Below are 21,693 nucleotides of genomic sequence, written 5' to 3'. Positions count from 1 at the left end.
TTAAGTTTAAGGAAGTTCGTAGGTGGCATTGTTTCTCGTAGAGCTATGAAAGACTGCTCTGCCATGTCTGTGCTGTCAAGCTGGATAAATGTTTATCTAAGGATCACCCCTTTGAAGTAACATTGCAGTGAAGTGATAGAAATGGATGTAATGATGTAGTCGGCCACCAGAGGGAGGCAAATACAAGTTTATTAGACAGGGGACGTTTACATGGTCCTTGGAAGGTATGGATTGCTGTGTTCTGACTTATAAAATGGTGGGAAATCAATCAAATAAGTAATGTAAACATATACACTACCATTCAAAAGTTTGGCGTCACTTAGAAATGTCCTTGTTTTTAACAGAAAAGCACATTAATGGAATATCTACATAGGCGTACAGACGGCCATTATCAGCAACCATCACTCCTGTGTTCCAATGGTACGTTGTGTTAGCTGATCCAAGTTTATCATTTTAAAAGGCTAATTGATCATTAGAAAACCCTTTTGCAATTATGTTAGCACAGCTGAAAATTGTTGTTCTGATTAAAGAAGCAATGAAACTGGCCTTCGTTAGACTAGTTGAGTATCTGGAGCATTAGCATTTGTGGGTTTGATTACAGGCTCAAAATGGCCAGAAACAAATAACTTTCTTCTGAAACTCGTCAGTCTATTCTTGTTCTGTGAAATGAAGGCTATTCCATAGGAGAATTTGCCAAGAAACTGAAGATCTCGTACAACGCTGTGTACTACTCCCTTCACAGAACAGCGCAAACAGGCTCTAACCAGAATAGAAAGGGGAGTGGGAGGCCCCGGTGCACAACTGAGCAAGGGGACAAGTACAATAGAATGTCTAATTTGAGAAACAGACGCTTCACAAGTCCTCAACTGGCAGCTTCATTAAATAGTACCCGCAGAACACCAGTCTCACCGTCAACAGTGAAGAGGAAACTCCAGGATGCTGGCCTTCTAGGCAGATGCAAAGAAAAAGCCATATCTCAGACTGGCCAATAAAAAGAAAATACTTAGATGGGCAAAAGAACACAGACACTGGACAGAGGAACTCTGCCTAGAAGGCCAGCATCCCGGAGTCGCCTCTTCACTGTTGACGTTGAGACTGGTGTTCTTACTGTTTTGTACACTCAGTGTATATGCCAGGGCTCTCCAACCCTGTTCCTGGAGAGCTACCATCCTGTAGGTTTTCACTCCAACCCAAATCTAGCACACATGATTATAATAATTAGCTGGTTGAAAAGCTGAATCAGGTTAGTTACAACTGGGGTTGAAGAGAACCTACAGGAGGTTAACTCTCCAGGAACAGGATTGGAGAACCTGGTATAGGCCAACGGATATGGTACAAACATATAATAGTAATATGTTCCAAAAACGTAAAAACACAGATCAATGTTTGGAATGAGATAGCTGGGTCATTCTCTATACACTTTCCTGCTGTAGTGACAGAGTAGAACATACAGTTGATTGGCAGTCCTAGAGGCAGTAGGCATGGAATGGGCATAGTGTGAGTATCATGTGTTGGATCTGTAAATGCCAACATACCTAGGATGGTGTTAGTGCCTCTCCATGACATACTACACACACACACACACACACACACACACACACACACACACACACACACACACACACACACACACACACACACACACACACACACACACACACACACACACACACACACACACACACACACACACACACACACACACACAGCCCAGCAGTTAGCCCAGTGGCCTACTTCCTATTCCCCTAGTTCTATTTTTGCAGACTCTGGTTCTGCCACCTGCTGTCCTTTTTGATCCCACTCCCACATTAAGTTGAAAGTGTTAGAGTCAAAATGATTTTTAGTCTGGCGTGCTGCTTTTAGTGTTTCCACATTATGTCCATAGTGTCACAGCAAATTATTTCCTCTCCATCTCCGATAAAATGTAAGGCCTGATGAGGGTTGCCTGGTTAAAGTCTTTCTTCCCTCCCTACTCCTCCCTCTTTTCTCCCCCTCTTCCCCCTTTCTTTCCCTTAATGTAATAGACATCCGTGGAGATCTGTCGACTGTAAGGTCAATTTAGGATCTGAAGGAGTGTTTGTGTGTGAAGGGCCAAGATTGACCTACATTTCACTGAGCACTTCGATCCCCCCCTCCTCCTCCCTCTCCCTTCATATCCCCTTGCCCCTCCCTCCCCCAAGGCCTTACCCTCCTTAATGCTTTTATGAGACGCTATCTCTCTACCCCTCTCTCTCCCTCTCTCCCTCTCTCTCTCTCCCGCTTCCTCTCTCTTTCCCTATCTCTCTCTGTCCCTCGACTTACCGCTACCGCTACCTCTCTTTCTCTCTCTCTTCCTCTACTGTACCTCTCTACCCCTCTCTCTCCCTCTCTCTCCCTCTCTCTATTTCCCTTTCCATCTCCCTCTCTCCCTTAGTTTCCTTCATTCTCTCTTTCTGTTTCTCCTTCTCTGTCTCTCTCTCTCTCTCCTCCTTTCTATCAGTATTGGTTGTGGTAAGGCTTATACTGGCTGTTTTCATACATCTACTCACACTAACACCCCCAGACACACACCTACACTCTTAGAAAAAAGGGTTACAAAAGGGTTTGTTAGCTAATAGGAGAACCGTTTTTGGTTCCAGTTAGAACCCGCTTTGGTTCCAACCCTCTGTGTAAAGGCTTCTACATGGAACCAAAAATGGTTCTTCAAAGGGTTATCCTACGGGATAGCCTAAGAACCATTTTTAGGTTCTAGGTAGCACCTTCTTTCTAAGAGTGTAGCCATCTAACCTAACTGTTACAGAGAACTGTTTGGGGAGATGGGTGGTGCTAGGCAGCAGACAGGGGTAAGCTGAACTGCTCAGCAGTCAGGCATGTAGCCAAGCATGTTAGAGAGGCATGTCTCTATTTCTACACAACAACAACCCCAACCCTCCCTGACCCACATCTACACTACACCAAGAGTTTGTCCCAAATGCCCCCCGATTCCCTTTCCAATACACTACTTTTGACCAGGACCTGATGTTTTAATACTGAAGCGTATGTGCTACAATTAGAAAATAAAGCTTTTACAAAAGTTAGTAGATTGGAAATTAGCAGGATGTGGAACTAAGCAACTAAGGGTTTCGGGATGTTTTAACTTGTTGTAAATCATACAATTTATAAAAGTTGAACGTTTGCCAGCAAGGAATGGTACTACAAATGAATTCACTCATTCTGGCTCAGTATACAAAACAGTTCCACAGTGTTCCTCTCCTATCACTGTAAAGTTTGTTTCCTATCCGTTTGATTGAATAATTGAGTCATGTTGACATGTCCCTCTCTCTAACCAGTAGAACCATTAGGACCCAGGAGGAAATGACTAGCAACATGTCCCCCGCCTCAGCCTCTGCTGCGATAGTCTATGTGCTGGGGGGCTAAGGTCAGTCTGTCCTATCAGATGTAATTCTCCTGTCTTATCTGGTGTCCTGTGTGAATTTAATTATGGTCCCTCTACTTCTCCCATCTCTCTCTCTCTCCCCTCCTGGAGGACCTGAGCCCTAGGACCATGCCTGGCCTGACGACTCTTGGCTGTCCCCGTCCCCAGTCCTCTTGGCTGTCCCCGTCCCCAGTCCTCTTGGCTGTCACCGTCCCCAGTTAGTAGTCGTGCTACTAACCCAGTTTCTGCTGTTCTGCCTGCAGCTATGGAACCCTGACCTGTTTACCAGACGTGCTACCTTGTCCCGGAACTGCTGTTTTTGAACCCCCTCCGTCCCTCCCTACCGCACCTGCTGTCTCGACCTCTGAATGCTTGGCTATGAAAATCCACCTGACATTTCCTCCTGAGGTGCTGACCTGTTGCACCCTCTATAACCACTATGATTATTACTGGTTGTACTCTTATAATCTCCACCCGGCACAGCCAGAAGAGGACTGGTCACCCCTCAGAGCCTGGTTCCTCTCTAGGTTTCTTCCTAGGTTCCTGCATTTCTAGGGAGTTTTCTACATCTGCATTGCTTGCTCTTTGGGGTTTTAGGCTGGGTTTCTGTATAAGCACTTTGTGACATCTGCTGATGCAAAAAGGGCTTTATAAATACATTTGATTGATTAATTGATTGATTGATTAATTGATGACCTGACAGCCTGATGACCTGACAGCCTAATGACCTGACAGCCAGATGAGAGTGGAAAAGGTTGTTTGTGGAAAGAAGTAACTATTGCGTAACATACACCCGTCACATGTAAGATGAGGCAGTGGCAAAGATTGTTGATTTGAGAGAACACGCTTTGGTTTAGATTAGAAGGAGGGAAATATGAGAGATAGAACAGAGTACAGAATTTACTTGTGGTTGATTTACTTTACTGCATTGAGTCACACCCAGACAACATGTAGAAACCCAAGATGCATATGCACTCACAAACTCCCTCACCCCCTCCATACTCACTCACTCACCAACATACAGTGTTAACACTCTGTGTTTTTCCTCCCTGCCTCCCTCCCTCCCTCCTCATTCCATCCCTCCCTCCCCTCTGACCTACATCCAGCATCAGAGTGGTGGTTATGTAACTCTGGGTTGTGTTATTCACGACAGGCTCAGACCCAGACCCAGACCCATTGCATTGGCTTCACTTCGCCGAGGGGTGGATCTCTATACACTCTGCAGTCACTCACACACACACACACACACACACACACACACACACACACACACACACACACACACACACACACACACACACAACCTACAGTCAGCTACACTGTGTTCTACGGTATTAAACTGTATTTCCAGACAGGAAGTTGGGTAGACCGGGAGCCCAGAAACCACACCAGGGCCACTAATGCTATATTATAGGCTACTGTACACCTGTGTGTGTGTGTGTGTGTGTGTATGTGTATGTGTGTGTGTGTGTGTGTGTGTGTGTGTGTGTGAGTGAGTGTGTGTGCGTGTGCGTGTGCGTGTGTGTATGTGTATGTGTATGTGTATGTGTATGTGTATGTGTGTGTGTGTGTGTGTGTGCGTGTGCATGTGTACGTGTGTGTGTGTGTGTGTGTGTGTGTGTGTGTGTGTGTGTGTGTGTGTGTGAGAGAGAGTATAATAGAATAGCAGAATAGAATCTTCCTTGATGAAAGAAAACAGTGTTCTAGTGCTGCGTATCCCAGGGTAACAGGGCGGGACACTGGTAGGCCTATTACCTTATTTCCTGCTACTGGTCATGGCAAACATTTCAAATCCCACCTGTGGCTGTTCTACACAGGTTACTGTTTTTTGCCATGAATCTTGTTCTGGAGGCAGCTCTGCAGAGTGGTCACTAGCTGGCACAGCCACAAAATCTGATTTTAAATCTAACCGTAACCACACTGTTAACCCTAATGCCTAACCCTAACTTTAAATTAAGACCAAAAAGCAAAAAATAATCAGTTGCAAAGTCAAAATTGTCTATCTAATGGGAAATTGCTCGGTTCTTACTCCAGGACAAGACTCACGACAATAAACGTCAACCTGCCTGTTCTACAATGATGACATGTCTTTGCACCAAAATGGTGGCACTCCTTACAACCTTTTGCCCCTAGCCTCAAACCGCTCAAATGTCTTTCCTTCAAGCCTAATCAAAATGTGCACACAAAACATGCACAAGCTTATCAGATGGTATCAGTGTGAACATCAAAGACTCCCACATTTTGTTTTGCTTTTACTTCAGCTGAAGTTACGTCAGTAACAATAGCAGGAAGTCAACAAGGTCTGTGGCCTCTAGCATTAGGTAGTTTCACCCATAGTGATTTGTCTATGTACAATGTGAGGAGGCTGCGTTTAATAGGGGTTGAGTCACTGATGTGTGTGCGTGTGCGTGCATGTGCGCGTACGTGTGCGCGCGTGCGTGCGCGTGCGGGTGCGTTGATGAGTTTGTCCGAGTTGACACTGCAGAGGCATGTGACGTAACCTCCCTCCCTCCCTCTCCACTCACTCTGAATTCCCCTTCTCTTCCCTCAACCCTCATCCTCCTCTCTGCCCCTCCCTAATGACCTACTTTTCCATTGAGCTGCTTTCGCAAGCTTCTGCATACTACAGCTTTAGAAAAAAAAGGGTTGAAAAAAAGAGGGGGAGCGATGGGGGGGAAAGAGGGAGAGAGAAGGGAAGTGAACCGGTAGAGTCTATCTATACTTACATACACAAAGCACTGCGGTTTTCTACGGAATGTCACCATGAGCACGTCCCAAACGGCACTCTATTTCCTATATAGTGCACTCCTTTTGACCAGAAATATATGGACTATATAGGGAATATGATACCATTTGGGACAAAGCCTTGCTATGACTGACTGGCTGCCGTGGCAACGTCTATAAGCCCAGCCAGAGGGGAAATGTACAAGCTAGGATGGAGCCCATAGCTGTCTGGTAACTAATCACCAGCAACAGGGTGTCTGTGTTCCTGAACTGATGCACAGAACACCATTATGTCTTAATCTCTCTACTATATCTATAGATTCACTGATAGAAGATGGAGGAAGACGGAGGGATGTTATTCTTTTTATTACAGGAAATGAATGGTTAATGATTGTGGTGGTTAGTCAATGACTTGCATTTACATGTTTGCTTATTACGTAATGATTTGATTATTGTAATTATGTTCAAGGCTTGTTATAGAATGTAATATGTAATACACCTTTTAGGGTATATATTACCATATTCCCAATAGATTGATTCTAAATTGACTTGTGAATGGCACTTGGACTGTTTCATTTATATTATTTCAGGTAATGAATGATGAACAGCAGAACCTATAAATACGAGCTGGTCACTGTTATTCTCATCATGTAAGAATACTTTGAAATGTTACCACCGCAACAAAGTGACTTGTGGCTTTTGACAATGTTTGATTGATATTATTGTACATCATTTACTGATGACTTACTCATAATTGCTAACAGTCTATTTATAACGTTTATCACGTAACCATGCTGTGAAATATCATCTTGTTCCTGACATCCCAGTGAAAGGAAGCGCTTGTGCTATTTCTTACATCGACAGCATGTTCCAACTGAGGTGCCAACCGACTCAAATTCCTCTAGAGGCATTTTCTTCTTCCAAGCTGTTATATAATTTGTTATCCGCGTCGTGGTGGGATGCATTCTGGGACGGATCCCAGTCGGTCACGTAAAAGCCGTTACTGTTTCAGAGCTAGTGACCCTTAACGATCGTATACAAGAAATCTAATCATGATGTAACAGGGGGCAAAAAATCTACACCTACCCTATATACTGTACAGTATATACACGACATATACCACATACACCACATATGTATGTATGCAGTACATTATATAGGGTGTATGTGTATAAGTAGGTGTAGATATATAGGACTTTACTAGACATATTAGTTTTTATCAAGAGACATACCTTGTACAACCTGACCTGAGACCAATGAGTTTACAGTAATAACTCCTGATTACAGGGCTCTGTGGACAGTCTCATTCTGTAGATGTATTTCTTTACAAAGAGACACAGCTTTATATTATAGCTGATGCAGTGATTATAAATATAAACTGTGACAAATTAGTTTATTCTCTCATGAGATTGATTGTGTGGACATTTCCATAACAGCCTAAACCTACTGTAAAAATATATATTATGTAACTTTGTAAGATGTGTGAATTACATGTAGTAGCCCTTTCCTGCAGTCAAATGACCTTAGTGGCGTCATGGGTGGAATGTTATTCATATTTTTCATAGTTCATAAACATTATTTTTTAAACGCAGCCGAAAATCCGGTGTTTCTATGTCAAACGGTTTTTGTCATGTTTCAGTCTTCTGTGATATGTAATATTGGGATGCAAACTCCAAATGTAATACATTTCAACTGTGTGTCTGACATGGTACAGGTGTCTTCTTGTTTTTGAGCCCATAACCATGTGTGTGAGGTGTGTACTTTTGTTTCAAGAAAAGAAACACCATGTGTGACCCTGATTTAACCCAATGCAGTAAAAGGTTCATCTATTTAGAGACAAGCTTTATACTATTTCCAAATGAGTTTACATGGATATTTCCATAACAGGAAGCCTGGGCCTATAGTGTACAACATTATAACTGTGTTAGGCATATTAGTTTATCAAGAGACAGATGACACACTGTAGCCACACTATTATATAAACTGAACCCAAAAGTTTTCCGCAAAATGTTGAGGAGCAAAAGCCTCTCACCCATTATGTGATTACTGACTAGAGTGTGAGAGTGTGTAGTAGCTTAGTGTGTGTTTATTTGTTGTACTCAGGACTCTGCTGCCCGGCGGCTTGTGTGTGTGTGTCCGTTGGTGGAGTTTAGAGTTTATGACATGACTAAGTAGGTCACCACGGTTACGTCATGGATGTTAGATTCCGGTGCCCTAACTGGCATGGCCGTTGGGACACAGTGTGTGTGTGTGTGTATGTGTGTATGTGTGTGTGTGTGTGTGTGTGTGTGTGTGTGTGTGTGTGTGTGTGTGTGTGTGTGTTTGTGTATTTCTGGCCGTTGGGACACAGTGTGCTTGTGTGTCACACTGATGCTCCTCACATTACTATTAATCCTCTTTGCCAGGAAAGTTGGGAGGGAGGAAGGAGAGGAAAGAAGGAGAGGAGATGGGGAACACTAGAATACTGAAGCTATTTGTGTTTGTATCTGTGTAGATTTTGACGGCCTCGTTTTAAAAGTTTCGTTCGGTACAGTACTGGACGAAGGGAGGAAGGGACAGAGGAGAAGAGGGGAGGAACACTAAAATACTGAAGTTATTTATGTTGCAGCGTTGTAGCTGTGTTTATAGGAGTACAGGACAGAGTCGTAATGATCAGTGTGTTCTGTGCTAAGATGTGTCCTGTAATAGATCATATTTTGGGGAGTTTTCTACATGTTTATGTTTTATATGTCATATAATGTATGTCTACTTTTAAACTGCATAAGTCATCTGCCAACTTGATTGAAATATATTTTTTCCCCCTCAATTTCACCGGTGTTCCATTTATGACCATTTTATCATGTGTGTGAATTATGTTTCACCATTAGACCAGAAAGAGCGCAACAAAAGTTAAAGAAAATCACACGAAATAATACTTTTAATTTATGTTTTTTTCAACATCCTTTTATTTTTCAAGGTTTTCAATCTTTCAACAATCAGAATGAGTTGTTGTCATTATAACCATTGCATTACCCATTTCTGGAAAATCATTTTCCTTAACCATCCGGCAAACCACAAACGTTGAACAATATCACAGAGTACAAATGTCAAGGGATCAGGACATGGGTAAAATACATACATTACAGCATCACAATCAGGAAGATACAAGGGGACGGAAAAAACACACAATAACCCCCCAAAAGAACTGAATCAAATAGAAAATAATAATAAAATAATAATAATAACAGTATCCAAGAGAGATAGAGAACTATACATTTATACAGAACGGCCAGTAGGCAGGCACGTGGATGTGAGACGTTTAACTAGTACAGCCTGTATGATCCACAGCTGATAAAGCAACTCAATGTAAAGGCCAAGATTGGGGATTGGTTCTTTTGACCTATGAAAAGTAGAGGCACCTTTGAGTGAGAAGAGAGTCGTTTCCCCCATTGCTTCTCAAGTGCAATTACTACTTGATTCCTATGATCAGTAAGTCTAATGAATTGAGAATTTGTTGAGCTCTGGATTGCAATGTGCTTTTGTATTCATGGTTTTACCGTTCAAAAAGTGTAGTGTGTAGTCTTGTGATATGTTCGTAACTGGCCTTAACAGGGGCTTTCTGTGTGTGTGTGTGTGTGTGTGTGTAAGAGGTCAGTAAAAGGTCAATTGACGGTAGGTTGCTCCAGGCATTTCCTAGTGACATGGAATCTAAAAGAAAGAGTTTCTTGCAGCGGTGGTTCATACAGACATTTTTTAAGAAAACAACTTGAGGCATTTCATTGACATTGAGAACGGACTGTACAAAAACTTTCTCACAAGGACAAACTGATAGCTTTTCTTTTTCCACTTCCATTTCTCCTTGTTATTTTTTGTTGTTTTTCATTTTTTTCTCTGTAAAATATATTTAAATATATGTACATTTTCTATATCACAGTTATTTACAATCCAAGTGCTTGAAAAATGATTGGGTTTCCTATTCTGCATAAAGCAGGGATAGGTGTTTAGGGAGTAACGGAAACTGGTACAGCTGTTTTGTTGGTGGGGAGGAAGAATGGAACTCATTGTCAGGGGGGTTGGACGTGTTTCTTTGGTCATGGGAATGTTCCCAGAATGCCTTACCACCCACAAAGCAATTGGCCACTTGAGAGTTCAAACCAGAGCCTGAAAACAGCCTTCCATTTCAACGTTCATTCTAACCTTCCATTGTGATGTGATGTTTGTCTTTTCCCGAAGGAAAGAAAATGTGAGTTCCATCCATTCCATTCCCCTCATTCTTTTCACTCCACCACATTTGCTGAACCAATAAGTGATCTATTATTATCATTGTTCATGGATTGGATAAATGGATGGAGTGAGGGAAGGGTCCATATAAAAACATGGTGACACAGTGAACCAAGTCTTTTGAATCTGTCAGTGGTGATTGTGAACATCACTTTGACTGTCCTTGTTATTATTATCATCATCATCGAAGAGGAGTGTCTGTTGGCATAGTGGTAGGTGAAAAGGAGCGAGACACCTGATGATGAAGCAAAGCTGAGGTTGGTTGTTGGTCGCAGTATCTCAAAGAGTCTTTGGTGCTCCCTTATTCACACCTCTTATTCTTCCTCCCTGCGCTGCATCCCTTTTTGCATTCCTTCCACACCTCCTCTCTTTCTCTTGCTTCCCACTGCTAGCAGAATTCTGACTCGTTCCCTGCCTCTTTGTTTTCCCCATTGCTATGGCCGCCATGTTGGTGGTTGCTAGGCAGGGCCAGGTAGGGATGCTGGGGATGAGAGGGCGGGGGGGATGTGGAGGAGGTGGGGCTTCTGTTTGGCACCTCCCCCTGATTGGACAGCGCTCTGTATTTCAGGCGGAGCTTGTGGGGCAGGTAGGTGGCCTGATCGTCTCCACTCTGACTCTGTGGCACCGACATCTGTGATGTCGCCCTCTGGTTGTAGCTTCCGACCTCGGAAGAGGAAGATGACGGTGACTCGTCATCGGTAGTGGAACCACCTTCTTTGTCTGAGCTCCTTTGATCACCATCACTGGACGAAGTGTCTTTCCCAGAGTGGGACTCTGTGTAGAAGCCCTCTCCGGCCCTGGGGCCGCCCTCGTAAGTGAGCACTGGGGGCTCCTCCTCATCCAGGGTACTGAGATAGGCGTTGTTGATGTGGTGCTGGTTGGAGGAGTGGCTTGACTTGTTGCCTTCTTCTCTACTGTGGTGGAGGAGCTCTGGTGCGATTCCTTCCTTGTGGCCGCCATCTTGGGTCTGATAAGGGCTGTACTGGCTTCTCTGTGTCTCCTGATGTCTTTGCTGCTCCTCACGGGCTCGGTACCTTTGGACTTCCTCTGTGATGGTCTCTGTGTTCTCGGACTGTCTGCTTTGTTGGACCTGCGACTGTTGTTGTTCCATGTCCTCTGCTTGCCTCTGGTTCTGGCTCTCCATATAGGAGGAGCTGGGGGAGCGGTACATCTGGATCACACTCCTCTGGGCTGGGGCCGCTACCTGCTGGGGTGCTGGGCTGGCAGACTCCTGGCGGTAGTTGTTCTGGTGGTTGTGGTGGAAGTCCATGGCACAGTCAGCCTCTTGGGACCTGTGTTGGTGGCCACCGTTGAAGGAGATCCCACTGGGGAGACCAGCATCCATGTCAGTGTCGTTGGACTCCATCTTGATCTCATAGCCCATGGGCTCAGGGCTGGAAGAGTCGTCAGACATGCACCCGTCGGAGAGGGATCCTCTTGGGGAGTATTTTGGGAGTGGGGTGTGGCGTTCCCCTCTGGTGGACTGTTCTGCTTCGGACGAGTCGGAGTTCAGCAGAGTGTTACCACAGGCACTGGAGTACCCGCTACTGGAGAAGTAGGGGTTACCAGCACTGGACTGTCCGTTTCCGCTGTTGGAGAGCTGCTGGCTCTTCTCCATGTAGGAAGCAGTGCTGATGAGGCCGAAGCGAAGCTTCAGCTGCAGGAGTTCCGTCTTCAGACGGCTGTTCTCATCATTCAGCGCCATCACACGGTTCTCCAGCACCATGTCGTTCATCCTCCTCTTCTCTCTGGAACGCTTGGCCGCCTCGTTGTTCTTGCGCCGCTTCTCCCAGTAGGAGGCGTCCTTCTTTTCGTCGGAGATGAACTCCCGTTTGCGACGGCTGGACATGCTGTTCTTTGAGCCGCCTTTGGTCTGGCGGCGCGGGACATCATCGTCACCGGGTCTGGGAGACAGTGGCGGGAGGCTCTCGCTGTAGTTAGAGTATGTGTCTATGTCCAGGTCGTTGTTGTTGTTGGGAGATGCAAAGTGAAGATTCAGGCTTTCCATTGTTGAGTCCTTTTGACCAGATTGGTGATCTGGCATTAAGGCCAAATGGGGGTAAGGGAGAGGACGAAAGTTCGCTGGAGAGATAACTTATTTGTATTAACTTTCTCTTTTAAGTCGCAGGATCTGTGAAAAACTCAGGGTGAGGTATTTGTGCTTCTCTAAGGCTGAACCTCATTGGTTAAATTACGTGACAAAGTTTTGTGAAATGTGAGTTTCAAAGTAGGTTCTTCTGTAATCCTTGAAGTCTCTAGGATGCAGAAGTGAAGTAGGTCAGTTGGTCTACTGGAAGACTTTTTCTTGTAGGCTGGGATCGCTCACGAGGAAACACACTATAGAAAGAGAGAGAATAAGAGAGAGAACATTCATTAGTTACCATAAATACTATGCCTTCCCACTGTGACATACATTAGGCATTCAATGTATTTCAATGTTACTGTACAGTGGTGATGATCGAGACAGAACATACAGTCCTAGAAACTCATAATGTGATTAGTTCAGGGTATTCTTGAGTTCACATGACTTCATAACTGCGAATCTGACACTTGATCCAAACTGCAATGGATCTGCCATCACTCATACACTGGCATGTCACCATTTGCTTGTGCCCAGAAAGTATACGAGCTACTATGACATAATCATAACATTATGTAAGAAAATGTTTCATCTTGGATTTGAATCTGAACATTCCTTTTGATCACCTTTCACAATCCCTCATACTCAAAAGGACTTTCCTTTGCTAGACGTAACCCTTATTGGAGTTCTGTGGAGGAGAAGGCGGGGTATTGAGGTGGGCCAGCCTGGGGGTATACAGAGAGGGAGGGTGAGTAAGGCAGCAGCACGACCGGTACCCTTTCCACTCCACTCACAGGGATATAGGTCAACTCTGCTCAGAGGCTGCTAGGCGGCAGGTAGCCTAGAGCATTGGGCCAGTAACCGAAAGGTTGCTGGATTGAATCCCCGAGCTAACAAGGTAAAAATCTGTCGTTCTGCCCCTGAACAAGGCAGTTAACCCACTGTTAACCCGGTAGACCGTCATTGCAAGTAAGAATTTGTTCTTAACTGACTTGCCAAGTTAAATAAAGGTTAAATAAAATAAAACAAATAGGCGGGTTGTGTGGGTAAGGGAGGTTCTGAGCTGCAGTGTCTAAAGTGCTCTCTGTACAGTGTTGTGTAACAGCGCTGCACCAGACAGTCACATAAGAGGGCCAGTCTGACCTAGTGCCAGGGCTGCGGTTACTGAGCGACGGGCATTCAGGGAGGGAGAAAGGGAAGGAGCGCAAACCATCTATGTATCGACCTCTAATAATGTCCCTCTATAACCTTTATCAGTTGCCAGGCGGGATATTTTTTAAATGTAGCTATGAGGTCACACTGGTCTCTTATGGCACAATTGTCTACAATAATCCATCAAAGAGGTCAACTCAAAGAATCACTAACTTGTGACTTATTGCTGTGTCATAACAGTGGGCTGATGTCCTGAAGCTGACATATGACTTGTTATTCAACTGGCTGTGATTCCCCAACGGCACCAGAGGAGAGAGCCAAGGTCTCTTTTCCTTTATAAAATGCCAGCTAGAGAGCCTGCCAGGTATTACACAACCACAGTTAGTTAGTATGTATCGAGTGCATTCTGTGCCCCTACCGACGGGAAACATTGCTCAACATCCCCTTTTCTCACAAGTCACCAACATCGGTCGGTGGTGTTGCTAAATAAGCAGTTCAGTTGACTCATCGAGATGTTACATAACGTAAATGCGCTAATTCTAGATCTGTTGCGCTGACGATTCAGAGACATTAATTATGCATCACTTAACAGGGCAGTGTGTCCTATCTAGATGTTCTATTTCTCCACTAGAAAAACAGATCTGCGAGGATTCAACGTAATAATCTATCTAGGTCATTACTGTGCTACAATTACTAGTTCATTATTTTTTCTGAAGCAACTCCCTGAGCCAACAAGACTGCATCAGTCAAAACATTGACAGAGTCCGTTGCCGTTTGTGATTCTGATAACAGATCAAACAGAGCGCTGAGGTAATCATGAATGCCTGTTCTGATTGGTTGCTGTCTTATTGATTCAAATTTTAGTCAAACAGGAAAACCTGTAGATCAGTAACAGAAGCTTTTGGTCAGATATTGTTATCTTATCTCTTTTTCTATAGATTCAAAATTGTTTCTAATGTTAGGTATTTAATCTGTTAATTTCTGGTCTTTGCTACCACTATCAGGCTACCACCACTATATCTAACAATAGCTCAAGTAAGACTAAATAAGGTTTGGTTTTATTTTTGGGATCTGATCTAAAGCTGTCTCTACTCCGTCTGTCACTGACACACTAACTGAACTCAGCCCAAGTAGAGTACTTTCTAGCCACTTCATTTGGCTATAGAGCTTGTCTGGGTTACACAAGCTGACCTAGTCTCAACCTTGTCATAACAACCTGACCTAGTATCAACCTCATCATAACAACCTGACCTAGTCTCAACCTCATCATAACAACCTGACCTAGTCTCAACCTTGTCATAACAACCTGACCTAGTCTCAACCTCCTCATAACAACCTGACCTAGTCTCAACCTCATCATAACAACCTGACCTGGTATCAACCTTGTCATAACAACCTGACCTAGTCTCAACTTCATAACAATATAGATCTAGTCTCAACCTCATCATAACAACTTGACCTAGCTTCAACCTCATCATAACAATCTAGAGTATGACCATTTTATGACATAATAATACTAGTTTACAGTATATCTTTCTCACAGTGGCAGCTCCCTTCCTCCTTTCTTCATTTGCATAATATTTTTAGTGGTTACACCTTCCAGGACACTTTTCTCTGTCTTTTTTTCACAGTGGGAGACAGCCAAATAGGAATTCCCTCATATTTTGCTCTGCTGTCTTTCTTTCCCCCAAAGAATCACCACAGCCACCACATGAGCCATCTCTTTCTCTGTCTCGGTTTTGGTTTTCGCCCAGACACAATACTAGAGGGTGTAGTATGTTTTAGAAACAAAGTAGCGAGGGAAAACAGAAAACTAGAATGTCAGGAATGTCACAATGTTTCCACTCATCGATCAAAAGAAGGGAGAGAGAGAGAGAGAGCGCCATTGCGTGTCCCACTGACCTAAAAACGGAGCGCTGCGCATTTTCCTCTACCTCATTGATATGGTACTGGTACTCCCTGTATATAGCTTCATTCTTGTGTATTTGATTCCTTGTGTTTTTTTATTACTCTGCATCGTTGGGAAATGGCTCATAAGTAAGCATTTCATGGTAAAGTTCTATCCGGCGCACGTGACAAATGAATGTGATTTGATTTAAAAAAGAGCTTGCTCTCTGCCTTTGACTGCGTGCCATAAAATAGGTAAATAGAGCTGGAGAGGGAGGAAAATGGATAGGGGGGAGGGATTACAGAGCGCTCTAAAAATAGAGTGATAGAGAAGGGGTATTGGGGAGGAAGGCTGACGAGAAGGGCTTAGATGAATTCAATTGGTGGACACGACATTAAAGGAATTTTACAGACACTGCGGTACGTTGTAAAAAACATTTAAAAAAAAACTTGAATAGCCTACGTCAGCAGCGCAAAATCGGATTATAAAACCCCTGGTGATTGATACGCAACACGAATTCCTGGATACTCTATTTGACACCGGGAGAGGTCTCTATGCTACTCTATCTCTATGCAGACGATAAATAGCATGCATTAGAGACTTTAAAAAAAAGCATTGACGTCAGAAGGCACACACCCATGTTCCATGTCAAAATCAGACATAACATATTTCATAGAGCTGTGAGGACCGGGCTGATGTGCTACTGTTCTGAATGTCATTGTGACAAGTTTACAAAGCAGAGCTTGCCTAATGCTGAAATATTAGCCACACCTACAGGTCACACACTGGAGGTCAGAGTGAGTACATTTTAGAGGTTGAATTCTCTCTGTAATATTGAGGTAAATACTGGATGCTATAGCCAAATTATCATTCCAAAGGGATAATACAAAGAAAAAAGCATTGAAGATTTTCAAAAGCCAGAATCTCCCTTGCTTCCCACACAATTATCAAGCTGTAGGAATGACTCACTCACAGCTAGGATTTCACCACCAGCGAGTTTAGCTGGGGGGAGATGTTAAAGACGGATGGGAAATGTTAGCACAGCCAAAGCCGTTCTCAGGCGTTTCACCATCACCTTTGACCCCCCAAAGGCAAGACTGAGTAATGTAAAGCATCCCTTTTCCCCTCCATCTCCAAGACATGATGAGCCACCCACATAAATGGACATGTGGTGGAGAGGCCGGTCAGGGTGCCTCCATTTTAGCTTCTGGCTTTGTCTTCTAAGAAAAGGCACCTAGAATCTAGGGAGACATTCCAGGTCAACTCTGAGTTCTATATAAGCATGTCGTCCTCTCTGTCACATGGGCTTGGGGACTAAGCTACCTCCCTTCTTTTCCATCTGCAACTAGGGAAATGCACTTTATTTATGTTAAATTATTCTTATCAATGTTCTTATCAATGTCCATTTAGGATTTACTTATCATCATTTGAATGGGCCAATACGTTCCAACTGACCAATATAGATGGCACCAAACCTGTGCCAAACATCTCTAATCCCTCTACAACTTCCTACCCATAAAGATCTGTAATACTGCAACATGGACTTCTGCTCTCCATTCACTTGCAATAAAATGAGGATATTGTTTGCTAGGTGTAAGTCCAAGCATCCTTCAAGGTTATAGCCTAGATTAAAGTACCCTAAAAGTGACTTCACTATCGGGCAGCCAAAGTGTTCAGCTGCTTCAGATTCCACAGAGGCTAAATCTAAGAGTGGCAGGAGTCAACTAAGTACTACGAGCCCCCAACACGTTTGCCTTCTAGTATTTTTATATATGGCCAGCTTGTACCAGGCAGGGACACACTTAATCAGAATTCGCTCAAAGAGGCTGTGTGGCAAAGCCAAAGAAACGCCCTCCTGATTATGTTTCATGTCACAGTGAACCGAGTTGCAGACCAAAATGTATCTCTAAGTCTTTCCACACATCCTGCTTTCCTCCAGTCTGAGTTAGACTGGTTTGACCAATATTCACATTGGGAAAGAAAGGCTGTTCTGTAAACAGACCAACTGGCAGCAGCCTAAAAGGCTCAGTGACTGCTGCTCTGCCGACGGAGGGGTTTCCCTCTATTGCATCATGTCCTGGAGTTGGACAACTCAACACACACAAGCCCTGTTTTTGGTTATTATCTTAATTATGCAATAGAGCTCGTCCCATTAAGATCCCATGGGAACAAGCAACTTTATAGACTGGCGGAAAATACCGGAATTATACCACCTGGTATAATTGGTGTAATTACACCTAAATGGGATTTGAGTGTTTTGTTTGAGTACAGATTTTGCAAGAAATATATAAATAGCAAATATAGTTGTACTGACTGGTGGATGACTGTAACGCATTCTGCTTAGGCTATGGGAAATCATCCACAGGCTAGTGTTAAACATTAAACATATGGCCGGTGAAAACCTCAGGGCACAAGTCTCGATTGGAAACACCTGCTTTTACTTTGCAACAGGTCAATTAAATACAAATACCTCTAGATTTAAAAAAAAAATGAAAAAAAATGAAAAAAGAAATACATGTGATATTCCTAATTGTTAAATATCAAGGCACATGCTTGCAGATCTTTGTCTATGAATTAATTCTGCAAACTTTCCCCCAGCCCTCATGAAAGACCATGATTCTATTCATTCTCCTCCTCTCATTCTACTGCGTAGCTTACTAGTGCATAGCTATTATGTCATATGCCATACCACCCCTCAGCCCCCCTCAAAATAACTCTATGGACTGCTTATAGATGTGTAATAACATGATTATAACTATCCTTTGTGCCAAAATTCCATGACATCTAGTTTTGAGCAAATATTTATCATATAAAATGACTAATGGCATAGAATGGATGCAAACGCAAGACTTATACCTAGTAATCGCTCTTGTTCCAAGTTCCAGAGAAAAGCTACACGTGACGGCCGAACATCCTCGACAGGCACATGGAATGTCTGAGGGTCTGACTTACAACACGACAAAAGGAGGTCACCGATAGGAACGAAATCAATAATGACGAACTTGCCTGCACCAATAGACAATTTATTGCACTGAAATAAAAAATAATGTTCTATTCGTTTTCAGTATACTTTGCCTATAATTAACCTACCTGTATATTATTAGACTTATCAAGGCTATTAATGACAACTTCATAAATAAAATATAGGACACACACCTGCTATTTAGATTTAGCAACATGTCAATAAAACAAATATTTTTAAGTAAAGAAAAAAAAACATGTTTTAAACTACAATAACTCCAGACAATGTTCTTCACAGCAAGAGGCCACCCCCCAAAGCGGTTTGATTTTCCAATCTATTGCACAGTGGATTTACTACCCATCCATTGAACAAATACCATGAGGGAAAAAACGCCCGACCTGACATTGAGCGCATTGAGCAATGTGAATCGGCTTCTCTTTACAACAACATCCACCACTTTACAATACAGTGCCTTGATTAAAGCTGAGAATGTTCTTGATAAATATACAGTATGAATGAATAATTGGGAAAGGGAACTGGTTTAAAATAAACCACAATGACTACAAATAAGTCAAAGTCACACATACAGTGGCTGTCTACCGGTAGGGGCGAGTCGCCCGCATGTGAACAATACCCATACCTAAAAGCATAATGAGAATCTGAATCCGCAACAGTGTTGCACTTTTAAACAAATATACAATTCTAAATAATTTGTTATCCAGCATTCAAACCAATCGAACATTTCCGCACATAATTAAGCACATCAATAGGACTCCAACGCACCTTTTACGAACAAGTGACGTGTCTCCAGCAAAAAAAATGCACAATGCCGGACACAAAGCAATCGCTTTCCGCAGTTGAAGTTGGCTCGTATCCTCTATTTCTTTCAACAGAAATGGTCAAATAGCTAGATGCTTCATTTGTCTGAGAGAATAAAAAAAGCGCTCGGGAGCAGCTCTAGCTCCTCTTACTTGCTCTGAGGTCAGTCTGTCTGGTTGTAGTTTACTAGAAGCAGTGTCTCCCCCTTTTGCATTGAGTCCCGACTGTTATGTTGGGCGCTTGCTCCAGTTTCTCTCCCTCTCCCCTCTAGAATGTGTGTTAGTGGGTCAGTGGTTGCGTAACAGCTCATAGGCTGCCTCGTCACGTCTTTTTTTGTTGGCGCGCGCGCTCCCTGTTTGCCCCTACGGTACTGATACCTATTGCTTCGACCTGATGAAACACAATTTGGCAGGACCGGGCCACCGGACCAGTAGTATCTGACTAGCGCCAGACAGAATCAGAATGAGATTTCGGTCAAAAATTTGGTTAGGTTGCCCAAAGGGCGAGGTGAAGACAAATAGCCTAAAGCTTGATTAGCCTACCTGTGTGTGTGTATGTACACGTTTTATTATACTTGTAAGTACCAGAAGTCCTTACAAGAATAGTAAACCAACAAAAATTCAGAGAAGTGAGGCCATTTTGCTTTACTGATTTTAGGTTTAGGGTTTAAAGTTAGAATTAGGGTTGGGGTTGGGGTTAGGATTAAGATTAGGATTAGGATTTAGATTTACATTTAGGGTTTGGGATTACTTTTAGGGTTAGCGGTTAGGGAAAATAGGATTTTTAATGGAAATCAATTGTTCATCCCCCAAAAGTCCTCACAAGGTATGTGTGTGTTTGTGTGCAAGATACAATATTCTATACAAGGTATGCCATACCATATGTGATTGAAGTGTATCATTGTGTTGGTTGTGTGTTATTATAGGTGTGTGTGCATAAAAAAGCCAGGATGGGGGCATAGAGAGAGAATTAATTCAAGGATGAGGTCATCGTTGTCTTAGCTAGCTCTCTCTTAGCTAGCTCTCCCAATCAACACCTGTGATTACTTTATGCCTCGCTGTATGTCTCTCTCAAATGTCAATATGCTTTGTATACTGTTGTTCAGGTTAGTTATCATTGTTTTAGTTTACAATGGAGCCCCTAGTTCCACTCATCATACCTCTGATACCTCCTTTGTCCCACCTCCCACACATGTGGTGACCTCACCCATTATAACCAGCATGTCCAGAGATACAACCTCTCTTCTCATCACTCAGTGCCTGGGTTTACCTCCGCTGTACCCGCTCCCCACCATACCCCTGTCTGCACATTATGCCCTGAATCTATTCTACCACGCCCAGAAATCTGCTCCTTTTATTCTTTGTCCCCAACGCTCTAGGTGACCCTCATCCTACTCCTCCTCTGTTCCTCGGGTGATGTGGAGATAAACCCAGGCTGTCCCCAGACACCCTCATTTGTTGACTTCTGTGATTGAAAAAGCCTTGGTTTTATGCATGTCAACATCAGAAGCCTCCTCCCTATTTGTTTTACTCACTGCTTTAGCACACTCCGCCAACCCTGATGTCCTTGCCGTGTCTGAATCCTGGCTTAGGAAGGCCACCAAAAATTCTGAGATTTCCATACCCAACTACAACATTTACCATCAAGATAGAACTGCCAAAGGGGGAGGAGTTGCAATCTACTGCAGAGATAGCCTGCAAAGTTCTGTCATACTTTCCAGGTCCATACCCAAACAGTTTGAACTTCCAATTTTAAAAATTAATCTCTACAGAAATAGGTTTCTCACTGTTGCCGCCTGCTATCGACCCCCCTCAGCTCCCAGCTCTGCCCTGGATACCATTTGTGAATTGATCGCACCCCATCTAGCTTCAGAGTTCGTTCTGTTAGGTGACCTAAATTGGGATATGCTTAACACTCCGGCAGTCCTACAGTCTAAGCTAGATGCCCTCAATCTCACACAAATCATCAAGGAACCCACCAGGCACAACCCTAAATCCATAAACATGGGTACCCTCATAGACATTATCCTGACCAACTTGCCCTCCAAAATACACCTTCGCTGTTTTCAATCAGGATCTCAGCGATCACTGCCTCATTGCCTGTATCCGCTATGGGTCCACGGTCAAACGACCACCCCTCATCACTGTCAAACGCTCCCTGAAACACTTCTGCGAGCAGGCCTTTCTAATCAACCTGGCCCGGGTATCCTGGAAGGCTACTGACCTCATCCTGTCAGTCGAGGATGCCTGGTCATTCTTTAAAATTAATTTCCTCACCATCTTAGATAAGCATGCCCCGTTCAAAAAATGCAGAACTAAGAACAGATATAGCTCTTGGTTTACTCCAGACCTGACTCCCCTTGACCAGCACAAAAACATCCTGTGGCGGACTACAATAGCATTGAATAGTCCCAG

At 43.5% G+C, this 21,693-nt stretch overlaps 1 protein-coding gene across 2 annotated transcripts; it reads right to left on the bottom strand.

The window, feature by feature from the left end:
• Positions 1 to 9,033: 9,033 nt before the first annotated feature.
• LOC118940355 (uncharacterized) lies at positions 9,034 to 19,566 on the bottom strand. Of its 2 annotated transcripts, none has more exons than XM_036949330.2 (2): positions 19,432 to 19,566; positions 9,034 to 12,715 (listed from the first exon to the last, which is right to left on the bottom strand). In XM_036949330.2, the coding sequence occupies exon 2, from the start codon at positions 12,420 to 12,422 to the stop codon at positions 10,767 to 10,769; it is 1,656 nt and encodes a 551-aa protein (XP_036805225.1). In that variant the 5' UTR covers positions 12,423 to 12,715; positions 19,432 to 19,566; the 3' UTR covers positions 9,034 to 10,766. The 2 variants fall into 2 exon arrangements, with proteins under 2 accessions (XP_036805225.1, XP_036805224.1); XM_036949329.2 differs by having other exon boundaries at positions 19,244 to 19,555.
• Between the last annotated feature and the right edge of the window lie 2,127 nt (positions 19,567 to 21,693).

This window comes from Oncorhynchus mykiss, chromosome 17 (assembly GCF_057628025.1).
Source record: "Oncorhynchus mykiss isolate SJ-2025 chromosome 17, ASM5762802v1, whole genome shotgun sequence".
NCBI classification, from domain to species: domain Eukaryota; kingdom Metazoa; phylum Chordata; class Actinopteri; order Salmoniformes; family Salmonidae; genus Oncorhynchus; species Oncorhynchus mykiss.
This window is presented reverse-complemented; position numbering and strand designations above follow the sequence as displayed.

Excerpts from the sequence above, each read along its gene's own strand:
- LOC118940355 (XM_036949330.2), bottom strand. The coding sequence starts at position 12,422 with ATGCCAGATCACCAATCTGGTCAAAAGGACTCAACAATGGAAAGCCTG.